We start from the raw sequence: 12,744 nt of genomic DNA on the forward strand, positions 1-12,744 counted from the left end.
ATTGAAGTTGGTTTCATCTAACCAATCTATTTGTTTCCCTTGTTGTAGTAGTTCATTCAATTTACAGACATATTCAGTTCGCCTTGTTTTCAATTGTGTTCATTGCCACTGGTTCATAGTGACATTGACTCTAAAAACTCTGTTCTCAAGGTAATTTCCCATAGTTGATGTAGAAATAATTTTATTAAAAGCAGTCCAGATCTTTGCTTTGATTTGTTTCAAGGTGAGACCTGAATCAGTCTCTACCCAACTCGTGACCACATTAATTTCTTCTGTTGAGAGAATCTTTGGTTTCTTTCCTCCTTTGGGTAGGGAAACGTCTTCGCCGGATCTCATCCACCAATACCCAGTTTTGTACGGCACATTTAATTGTGCACACAAAACCGCCCAATCCTCTTCCCTGTTTGCCGCTGAAACGATCCTCTGCCTATATTGATTGATATGCTTATTGAATAGACTTCTCTTTCAACATCATTCACATGATCAATGTTTTGGCGTCATATTGTACATTGATCTTCGTTTTGATTCATCAACTGACGTTGATTTCCTACACATGCCTTGTGAAATTGATGTTGACATGGCATTAACCTTACAACTGCTTTTCTTACCATATTCACACGACAAATACCTCAATTGTCTTAGCTCCATTCTTCAGTACAGTACAAACCAGTCGCTCTCCAAGTTACACTTTCTCACATAATACACCACATGCTCATCAAACGATGTAATCTTTCAAGAACTTTAAACAGAATATCCTTAAGTCTACACAAATCGACCTCAGAAGAAGTAAGCAAATGAACAGCTACCTACATTGAGAATGTGAAAATGTGAAGAAGTCAAGAAGGTCAGCTGGTTCTCTAAAATCATTTCTCAATAAATTACAACTGACAACTTCTCGATTTCAAATAGTACCTATGTTCTCATTAATTGAAATGATGTTTTCTCAAATAAAATTCACTATTCTCAATAATTACAAGTGATGACTTCTCAAATACAATTGACTATTCTCAAATACAATTGACTATTCTCATTTACATCTGACGTTTTCTCAAATACAAATGACTATTTCATCTCAATTTCAATTGATACTTTCTCAAAATACAGTTGGAAAAGGTGTAGATAGGAATAATTCTTTCCCCACACACGGATTGATAGTCTAAGTGGGGAAATATATTTCCTTTATTTGTTTTTGTATAACTATTATTGTTATAAGTTATTTTGTATAACTGATATGTGTATGATTTTTTTGTGGAATCAAATTGAATTGAGCTCAACAATGTTGTACATCGATTTCAGATAATAGAGATCGGAGATAAACGGATTTGAATTTCTGCGAGGTGAGACAGTCACCCCGTTTGAGGGTATAGCAATACCGGTACCTAAAATTCTTACCGTATTTTATATTCTTGCCCGCGCGTGACTCAAATGGAATAATTACTTGTCTATCTATGGTTGTCTTCAGGGATATACACTGCTTCACTGACTCGGGTAATTTTGTATTTTTGTTTGTGGATGATTGCTCTTTCACTACCGTAATTAATTATGGTAAATAACTCATCTATTGTATGTTCTATTTAATAATTGGCAGGTACGCTAATTAACACACCATGTAATACACCGTGCTCGTAAGCTCGAAAGCGTTGAGTCTTGAGTATTTATCAGTAAATTGTGTCGGTCTGTGCAGAAGGTAAGTTGATGATTCAGGACAGGACAATACCAAGGTCTTGTTCAGGGCAGGAGTCGTCTTAACACAAACCCGTCTTGGTTAGAAAGGGATATCGCGATTATTAGGAATAATCGATGTTTTTGAGAAATAATGATTGGTTTGCAATCGATGCCGGATAGCTTCGATTAATCGAAGCATCGATTATTTCATACGGATTAATTGGATTAATACGGATTAGACTAGTGAGATACCGGTATCAAAAATTATCTATTTTGAGATTTTAAAATATTTTAAATCAAATAATAACTGTTTCAAATATGTTTTAAGATATTCCATAATATTTCTATTTACAAGATTAATACAAAGATATAGTTGATTCAAATAAAGAAAATAATATAACCTCAAAATCATTGCTATAGTGAGGTCTACGTTATAATGGCAATGTGTGATTTGCAATAGTGTTGCTACCCTTGTCTATCGTTCAACAAAGCAGATGACGCTATCTCAGATGTGCTAACTTTTGTGAGGTGCCATTATAACGTGGACCTCACTATGCTGAAACTGGACTGGAACAATCCACGAGTGAGACCGTGAGTTTTCCCAGAACGTACCCAATGAATATCTAAATAAAGATTTGAGGTTATATAAGCAAATTAAGCAGTAAGCAGTAAGCACATCACATAAGCAGTATAAGCACTAAGAAGTAGAGTAAATAAAATCTAAGAAAAATTGACCAATAACCATTTTTTGTAAATTATAGATTAATATGTAAAATTTTAAGTAAATCAGTACAGTAGTTCAGGCGTGATTCGTGAAGTTTCTTTTCCATTCGGTACGTCTACTAGCCAATTCATTCTTTAGATTAATAGATTACTATTAGAAATCTAATAGATTACTTTAGAACACCAAGCTGGGATACCAGTGGTGTCTGTATGTAGCCTACCATCCAATTCTGTATGCTGGGTTTTTGGATTAGTGATTGACCAGCTGCTGGGTTTTGTCTTGGACTGCAAACTCAGCTGGAACAGTTATACACATCAGGTAACTAGCCGACTCTCCCGCATTTCCTTCCTGATGCTCAATATAAGAGGCCTAGTAACCGAAAGGTATCTTGAAATGATGTATCACGCTCTCTTCCATTGCAACATTACCTATTAATTGCTCATGTGGGGCCAATCGGCAGGGGCTGCTGATGTCCTGAGGATGCAAAAGAGGGCTGTGAGAGTCATAACAGGCAGAAAACATCTTGCTCACTGCAAGCTCATAATTGCTCGCCTTTGTGTACTGACGGTCATCACTCATCAGCTATTACATCCTCCTGTGCTTGGTGTATGTAAAAGAGAATACACAATACTCTGGCTACCTGTGCTGACCTCTACTACCACCCCAGGCACCGTGAGCTGTTGGATGTCCCCAGGGGACGCCTCCACCGATTACAGGCCAGTTATAGGATTTCTGCCCTGAACTTCTTCAACAAGCTGCCGGTGCCGCTTTCAAGAGAACCGTTCGGAAGCTGCTGTGTGACAAGGCATATCACAGTGCGAATGAATTTATGGGTGATATTTTACTGAAAGTCTGGAAGCGGTCACTGCATCGCTGCCATCTGAACATTTTGTTTGTCGCATTACAACATGTTTTGAGTTTTATGACGTCATCGATCCCACTAGTGTGAAGCAAAAATATGAAGACTCTTTTGAGTCTATTAATATAAGGTATTAAGGCTGTGCAAAGGCTAAAAATAAACTTTCTACACGTAATGCTTTTCTAAGTTTTTCGATTTGTATATCATCAAGCTATCAAAATGAAAAAGTTTTCTCAGGAAAACATTTTTTTTCCTATCATTACTTTTTGAAATATGAGCGACTGAAGTTTGATTTTTTGGGACAGAACATTTCAAATCCGGTACGATATAAATCCATGAGATTTAGAGGATGGATTCTTCGTGGTATTGTTGATCTAGTAAAACGAAAATCTTCTGAAAATAACAAATTTTGGAAAAGTTATTCAATTTACCAAAAATAACTCAACTAAAAGTTATTTTTACTAAGTTGAATAACTATCTTAAAAATCTGGTGTGGCGCACTCACACAACTTTCCTTGCCGTTATGAAAATTAATCACCTGACGCTAGTGTACACGTGCATCTCAAGTCTACTAATTCTAAGATCTGAGCCAGCTGGTGACAGGACAATAGCGCTGCAGACAGACGAGTTCCGCTATCTGTTCATAGTGAATGATTTAATAGAATCAACAGTTTGCAATTGAATGATCACATTTTCTTGAATTTCGAGCTTATTTTCAATTTTAGGTGAAAATGTTACTGAACATTAATTGTAGAGATTTTTATGCTCAATCTTTTCCACTTGAAATTTTTTGTTTAAATTGTATCTGAAGCCTGATAATTGGGAATCTAAAATCAAACTTTGCATAGATGGGGCGGTGCTCCTGAAATATTTACAGATATGGGACTTGTTGCAGTTGATAGAGCTTATCAATGACTTTTTAAGGTATGAATTTGATCAAAATCTTTGGAGCCGTTTTCGAGAAAATCGCAAAAAACCCTGTTTTTGACAACATTTTCGCCATTTCAGCCGCCATCTTGAATTGCATTTGATCGAAATTGTTCGTGTCGGATCCTTATAGTGTAAGGACCTTAAGTTCCAAATTTCAAGTCATTCCGTTAATTGGGAGATGAGATATCGTGTACACAGACGCACATACACTCATACACACGTATACACACATACAGACCAATACCCAAAAACCACTTTTTTGGACTCAGGGGACCTTGAAACGTATAGAAATTTAAAAATTGGGGTACCTTAATTTTTTCGGAAAGCAATACTTTCCTTACCTATGGTAAAAGGCAAGGAAAGTAAAAATTTATATTTTCAGGAAATTTTTGTTCTACTAGATCAACAATACCATGAAAAATCTATCCTCTAAATCTCATGGATTTATCTCTTACCGAATTTTAAATGTTCTGTCCCAAAAATTTTAACTTTAGGCGCTCATGTCTCAAAAAGCAATGATCAGAAAAAAATGTTTCCCTTGGAAAACTTTTTCATTTTGATAGCTTGATGATATACAAATGAAAAAACTTTGAAAAATATCACGAGTAAAAAGTTTATTTTTAGCCTTTGCACAGCCTTAAGCTATTGAGACTGTTGTAATAAGCGCAATAAGAAGAATTAATCTCACACGACTTGCTGGAACATTTGGTGTACCACTAGCAAGTCAGTCTGGTGACCTAATATGGAAGTGTTGTTTTTTCAACTTCATTCATCTCATGACGCCTTCAATTCAACAAATTCGGATAGTCTAATGGATGAAGCAGAAGTCTCAAGCCCTGAAGCCTTCTCTTTTGTCTATGGTCGAATACCGTACTCATTGAATTGTTCCAATGCATGTAAATTATAAGAACTGGTACCATCCATAACCTCATTCAAACTGGCTTATCTACTATCTAAACTCGGAAGAGAAATAGTTTTGGGTTAATTCTGTTGTTTCTCTCCCAATCAATGTTTTGATTATTTGTATGTGTGAATGAAATAAATAGATAAAACAAACTAAACAAACATTGGAAAGATGACCTAAAAGATAAATTTGAATTATATCACAAGATGAGGGCAATTTAATAGTTTATATTATTTATTCGTAACCTATCCATGATTCTTCTTTGATGTTGATAGCTTCTAAGAACTTACTTATTGTTTAACTCGCATTCAAAAAACTAATTAGGCCTACATAGGACCTTCACGTTTAGAAATTGTTCAAATTTCAATAATCTTATGCATTAATTTATTGTTTTTCGTGTTTACAGCAGGTCTGCTTGAAATACAGTGGTCGCATGTTGAGAACAGATGGCATTCTGCGAAGTGAGCCTGAGGAATTCTTTCCTCCTAGTCGCGAGCCATCTATTCCTAGATACGAAGAGAAAATGAACGAATCAGTGGAGGTAAAGAGAGCAAGGTAATTGATACTTTTAGAATCATCCGTAAATTCTAATGAAAATATACCAATTTGATTGATAATATCATGTATTAGTCTCAAAACTATTTTGTGATAAATTTCCTCTTGTTCATTGGATAAAATTTGTCTAGAAATATAAGATCATATTTTTCAGGCTAGCAGTACCATAAGGCAAATTATAGCTGGTACTTAACTATCCTGGACGGAGCATAATGATCATTATTAAGAACATATAAATGCATAAAGGATATTACCAGCATATGAATGAATGAAATTAATAGCCTTTATCAACTATACTTCAACTCAATAACTCTTTACAGCCTGATACCTGTATTTTTCACACAGAGATACCCCATTTTACGTTATCCCATCATAGAATAAACAATGCAATAAACGTTTATTAGATAAAATGTATTTACATATTATGAATAAAATAGCGACAACAATAATAAAATTTTCCAATGTTACAATTAACTTCATCTGTCAGAGCTTAAAATTTGTATCCATAGAAATATATTTGGAGGAGCTGTAGGAAACGAAAGTATTTTATTTCATGTACGACTCCTTTAGGGTCTAAACAAGGTGAACCGGTGAAAATAGCTGAGAGTGTTAGGTGGGCCGTCCACTGGAACCGAAATAGCTTCGGCCGAAAACTACCGAACTCGTCCGAACGATCCCCCAACAAAGAAAGCTATAGATGCTTGTCCATTGCAGCAGGGTCATATTATGTCCGTGCACGGCTTTCTCCGGCTGATCAAGTGTTCGAACAGAATTAAATGGGATTTTCCGGCTCTATCCGGACGAAGTCGAGCTGAGACAACATCATCCTAACCTCAAAATTGTTTCACAGTCTTGTCTGTTTTATAAAGTTTTAACTATGGACAATGAAAAGTTGATAAGTTTGGTTCAAGAGCATGTTCCATTGTGGGATATGCGAGACAAAATATATATCATCGTCGTGATGTTCAAATGAATCTACAGACAAAGATTACTGAACAAATAGGATCTGGAGGTAAGATTATTGTAACGAATAACTAATTTAGTGGATATTTGTTTATGAAAAATGTTGGTGGCTATGATAGTAGTTAATTCAATATTTATTCTATATTCAATAGTTCAGCCAACTACTGAACTAGACTGACGTAAATGGTTCCAATGGACGACCATACTCGGCCGAATTAACGGCCGGCAGATTCGTCCGATCCAACGGCCAAACGGATCGGTTGAATACGGTTCCAGTGGACGGTTACCCTTAAGAATAATGCATGTATTTGAATGTCTTCGCTTCCTTCATCCTTCTACCCTCCCTTAGACGCTCCACTATGTTCTGATACTATATTGTATTGTCAGTTGCACATAATTTATTTTGAACTGACAATATCGCTTTTATTTCACCTTGATGTGGAGAAATTCCACAATATCTCTGTTCAAATTTCAAAGTGTCAATTTTATGTTCTGATACATTTGAATACATGCATTTCTTTTAAACTCTCTCAGCTATCTACTCTGATACCCTCTACATTCGCTACCCACTATGTTTTGACCCTTTCAAAGGGTCGTGGAGACGGGGTCTTATCAAATTGTGGAAGATTGATGAGACCAATTTCACATTATGGAAAATGAACAAATTGAAAACAAACTGAGATGGATTGATTCTGATAATTTTATTTTAATTTTTGTTTGTTTTGTAGAGTTTTTTGCAAGGCAATAAAAAAATGTTTTATTTGAAATGTCTAGGTTGTTGTACCAATCAAGAAAGCGAGGAATGCTGGAAAACGATATACTTCTGGGAAATTTCGCCAACGACTATCTGCAGAAAATGGACAAAACCGAACTGAGCGACTACGATCGACTCATCAATTTGCCCTCCAATGATTGGGACATCTACCATTGGGCAACTGGCATCAAACCCACGCCAAACGAATTCGACAACAGTGTCATGCACAAGCTCAAGGAGTATGTTCAGAGCGCCGAAAGGCTTAAGAGGCTTCGTCAACCTGACTCCTTCATCAGCGCTACTAATTAAATAATTATTATAATAGAAATGTTACAGGAAAATTGTAAATTATATAATATAAATTATAATGCATATGTTATTCTCTCAGCTAGGTATCAAGAGTGTGTCCTGAAGATATATTCATTTATTTATATATTCAATGATCAAAAACCACAAATTATTAAAATGATTGGGGAAGAACCAACAGGCACATCCCAAAATTGTTCCTTAGTCAATTGTATATTAGTCAAAAGCTTACAGAGTATGTTTAGTGCGCTGAAAGGAAAACTCCTTTATACTAGCTTCTAAGGTCTAAACATAGTGGAGTGGCGAAGGTAGAGTTTATTAGAAAACGTTGCTGAGAGTGTACCTTCGTTGCACCACTTGGTTTTGGACCTGATTAAATATTAAATCATAATTTATAAGGAAATTTTTCCTCCCTGAAAGCTACTTCTAAATAAAATAATAATTTATTTAAGAATAAATGCTCCTTCCTGAAAGCAATTTGAATATTAAATCATAATTCATAATAAAAAATGCTCCTTTATGAACGTTACCAAATGATTGATAAATGTGATAAAAGTTATGAGTTAAATAATTAACTGTTTACTGCACTATTCAATAATTCAATAGTTCAAGCAATTGTGGAATATTAAAATTTATAAGAATAAATGCTCCTTTATAAACGCTACTAAATGATTGATAAATGTGATAAAAGTTATGAATTAAAACTATTTACTGCATTATTCAATAATTCAATAGTTCAAGCAATTGTGGAATAAACTGGTTCAAATTTCAAACAAAATAATAATAATAGGAATATTGGCAAACCAGTACCATTTTTCTTTATTTCATTTTTCATATTCTTTATTTTTACGTATATCAGCCACTAATGCATGACGTTATCTCAAATGTTGAAGCCTACAGAAACTTGTTATTTTTTAATAGCCCTCTTATTGATATGATATTATGATTTTTATGATTATTAAGGCAGTCAGATTACCTGAGAAGTATTGTTTTTAGATATTATACCAATATGTATGTGTTGATAGTACTGTATCCATGTTTGTTGTTATTCAATAAACAAATTACGGTATGTTACGATTTAGTGATTTTATTATTCTATCAGGATGTGATCCCGTTCAATTATCTTATTCTTTAGTTATCCGTATTCTTTTGGATCAAATTTTATAATAATATTATAGAAATCTGTTGAGGATTATGCCTCGTAATAGTGTTTAAGAAATAAACTGCAGTGACAATAGCATCTTACATTATTGCGTAGAGTAATATAAATTGTTACGGTACAAACATACTTCAATAATAATCTTTGGATTCAAAATAAAAGAGAATAGGGAAAAGGAATAGACTAATGGATATTATTGTATATTATAAAATTATTATGAAAATAGCTAGTTGAAGGTTCAGAGTTCGGTCTCAGCAATCTGCGATCAGAATCTATAGAATCGCAACTTTCTGTACGGCCAGGCCAATACCACCTAAATTTACAAATTAAGTTTACACCTTAATTTACAAAATAATGTGCAAATCTAGATGGTAGTAGCCAGGCCCGTAAGGTATTCATTTCTATACCAATGAGATTCTCCACAAAGCAATCTAGCAATATAAATATTTATTTATTTGTTACAATTTCAAACATGCAAGTGCAACATAAATAAATTCACGATTAATTTTCCAGTTTTTTTTTTTTTTTTTTTTTGATTTGGAAGTATATCTCCTCATCACAGTAATAGACAATAATACAATTTTATAATATTATTACATATAATCACTACGGTATTTCACAATAATTAAACATCAAGTTGAACTTTGAAAAGTACAGTAGCCTATGTTGTAATAAATCCAACAACATCATTGTTTTATATTTACTGCATATCTCTAGAAAAATGAGGAGAACACTGCAAATAAGTATTAATTTTGTTGAGTTTCTATACTAACATAAATGCAGAAGTGTAGCCTATTTTGGACTACAAAAACTATACATGATATTATATGCACATTTATTAAATTCGAAAAAAGTTTCATAAGCGTACTTCTTTGCGTGTACCGTATTTAATTATTTATTGAATCATGCACAACTCATTGCAAATGCCTACAATACGATATAAATTACCACGTTGAGTATTGATATTAATTAAAGATTATTTCTCTTTGGTGTTTTAACATCATTGAACACTGCATAGGAAATATATGTGGCAAGGTAAATACAAATTTAAACTAGCCTAATTCTACCAAATAAGCAAATACCTCTACATTTTAGTAACTTATACTGCACAGGATTGAATTTCGCACAAAGAAGATGAAAACCTATCAATTATATCGATCTGGATGTTTGATTAAGTTTTATTTATTATTTGGTACCTGAGTTGATAAGAAGCAAAATTATTCAAAACAAAACATTACAATCTCAAATATTTCAGAAAATCTTATCACTAGAAAACTATTTAGTATAAATCACTATAAGGTAGGTACAGCATTTGTATTTTCGTGATCAAGACCTATCACTAAATTAACACCCTGATATCTTTGTTTTGCATTAATAGGGTTTACAATAGATATACACCCATTAAGTTAGAGACAATAATAGTAGACATCTATTACATCCAAGACAGTATTTTATTCATATAGAGTATTATTTAATAGGTACCGTACTAAGTTTAAACAAGTCGAAGTTCCATATTTTTACACTATTTGAGTTAGGTACAAGTATTTGGTGAAGTGAATTATTCAGATCTGAAAAAAATCACAATATATTAATATATTGGATGCTCCAATTATTACAGGTATAACAATATAATACAATCATATGGTTGTGTTATAGCCGATACCTGATAAAGTAGACTTATCACTGTAATAAACATTATTACATTAAATGGACATTCAATTCAGAATACAGTAATATTTCCTAGTCACCTAATCAAGATCTGATAGAAATAGTTATCTTTGTACTTAGCAATAAGTATTTATTATAAATCATGAATGTCTCACGTTACCTCTTGTTCAGTTAATTTGGATAACTTGAAATGAAAAAAGTCCAGGCTTAAATTAATATATTGGTAGGTAGCAATAATTCAGTTGACAGTCTATCTGTTTCGATTGAAAAGATAAGGTAGCCTATCACTATTTTCAGCCCCCGAATTATAGAAATTAATTAAGTTTTTAAGGAACATTAATGAGAGTTGAGCAACTATAATTGAAGTGTCTATTATATAGTATCAGATTCTGGAACTGCTTGAGAAAAAGATATACATACCGTATTTTTCATAATGAGGTTGACAGTACCTTTGGTACTGGGTTTGGTACCTTCTCAATATCTACGGTACCTAACTAGAAACAGAAATAACAATTCTGTTGTGCTGTAATTTTGAGTTGGATAGATAACTTTAAGAAAATGAGTAAAAGGTAGGATACGGTAAAGTGAAAGGAATGTTGTAAATTTGTTGTAAATATATCAGACTAATGATATTAGTTTCATTACTTCAGAAAGTGTTTAGATGATTTCATATTATTCTTGTTAATTTGAATTGAAATCTAGCAGCTCTTCATGAAAACTCATATAGAAGAACATGTGAGTATTTTATTAAAAAATATTTGCTGTCGTGTGGAGAAATAACAATCACATACAGTAAGTAGGAGACTGATGCAAAATTACGGTACGGTAATTTGAATTATAAAAATGTTCTGAATGTTTTTTCTTTTCATATACCGTGAGTTGTGTAAAAAGAAGATAGTAAAATACCTAGATAGGGTAGATAGGGAATTTAAGGATGAGGGCCAAAAGTGAAAATTTATTCAGGCTACTTTTATCTATTCTTATAAATCAGCACAATTAATTCAGGAGCCAAAATATTATCATTGGACATATTGCAGTAAGATATTAAAATTGTGTTCAAAATTGATTATAATAAATACCGGTAATAATAGTTCTTGTAAACTACAATTATTATAATGTCCCGGAACCAGTATAAGTTATTATTAGAACTCTGAAGACAGACTTAGTGCCGTTTTATTCAAGTTAAATTGTCATGCAAGGCTATCCCTGTACATAATAGTATGTCAAATACTGTATTTTGTTGATCTAAACATCTAACATCAGTACGGTAGACTACTACAAATATTTAGTTCTTATTCTAATTCAATCCAATTTACTCACAATAATGAACATCTATAATAGTTTATTGGGATAAAATATGTATCATGCTTTACAAAACGTATATTGAGCTAGACATTCAGTTAAAGTTTTTACAAAATTTGCTGTACACAATAATAACTTTTACATCAAGGAATATATGGAAATGCAGTAGACTTTTTATATTGAGTTAATATTAATTTCATCTATCTGGTGAATTTATATTGACTTTTTTACAATTTTACGTGATGACCCCTAGGCCTTTCCCTAGATTTTTCATGGATATGAATGTTTAGCCTTCCAAGTTGATAATTAATAGTCTCTAGACTATTATATTTTATCATTAAGTAGGCTACACCAAGTTTTGTTTAAATATATAAATACATTACGGTAACTGTTATCTTTGCAGTTTGTTTTTTTTATGTTTTCATAAAATAGCTTGATCTTGCTATTATTGCAAAATAGATAATGGATAAGTTTTTCCCCATATTATTGGAGTGAAACTCATGATCTAAGCTTCGAAAGTAAGATTTAAAAATGAAATTAACTGAAGAAAACATTATTTAAGTTGTTGAAAATGTGCCCGGTGGTCTCGGGCTCGATTTTACACCTTACATTTTTACATTTGGTGTAATAATCTTCCATAATAATAATAATATATTAGTATTATATTATTTTTATAATACCCACTATAAATTAATATCGTACGGTAATGCATCTTATATAAAACCCTTCTTTTGGACGATAGAAATTGAAAACTAAGTTTTATTGATCCCATTCTATTACCAATTGATTGACCATGGATGAATGAATATAATTGAGTTGTTCTAATTGATTAATGAATATCATCACCATAAATTGAATTCATTTGTTCAGATTAAGCGAGTGAGTTATAATACGAAATATGACCCTATTCCTCCTCCTTCTCCAAAGTTAGTGAGTTATAAACTCCACGCAGGGA

The 12,744-nt window shown here is 32.8% G+C and overlaps 1 protein-coding gene across 3 annotated transcripts; it reads left to right on the top strand.

The window, feature by feature from the left end:
- Nucleotides 1-1,448: 1,448 nt before the first annotated feature.
- On the top strand, nucleotides 1,449-8,737 carry LOC120353829 (succinate dehydrogenase assembly factor 2, mitochondrial-like). 3 transcript variants are annotated; one of them, XM_039438972.1, is made up of 3 exons: nucleotides 1,449-1,488; nucleotides 5,489-5,637; nucleotides 7,375-8,737. In XM_039438972.1, the coding sequence occupies exons 2-3, from the start codon at nucleotides 5,516-5,518 to the stop codon at nucleotides 7,661-7,663; spliced, it is 411 nt and encodes a 136-aa protein (XP_039294906.1). In that variant the 5' UTR covers nucleotides 1,449-1,488; nucleotides 5,489-5,515; the 3' UTR covers nucleotides 7,664-8,737. The 3 variants fall into 3 exon arrangements, with proteins under 3 accessions (XP_039294906.1, XP_039294907.1, XP_039294905.1); XM_039438973.1 differs by lacking the exon at nucleotides 1,449-1,488 and adding an exon at nucleotides 1,906-1,919; XM_039438971.1 differs by lacking the exon at nucleotides 1,449-1,488 and adding an exon at nucleotides 2,094-2,256.
- The last annotated feature ends 4,007 nt before the right edge of the window (nucleotides 8,738-12,744 follow it).

The sequence above is a fragment of the Nilaparvata lugens genome, chromosome 12 (genome assembly GCF_014356525.2).
Source record: "Nilaparvata lugens isolate BPH chromosome 12, ASM1435652v1, whole genome shotgun sequence".
Taxonomy (NCBI): Eukaryota; Metazoa; Arthropoda; class Insecta; order Hemiptera; family Delphacidae; genus Nilaparvata; species Nilaparvata lugens.

Bases quoted from the DNA above. Each gene is read 5' to 3' on its own strand.
- LOC120353829 (XM_039438972.1), top strand. From the start codon at position 5,516: ATGTTGAGAACAGATGGCATTCTGCGAAGTGAGCCTGAGGAATTCTTT. The intron at 5,638-7,374 runs GTAATTGATACT...TGAAATGTCTAG, and splicing joins GTGGAGGTAAAGAGAGCAAG to GTTGTTGTACCAATCAAGAA.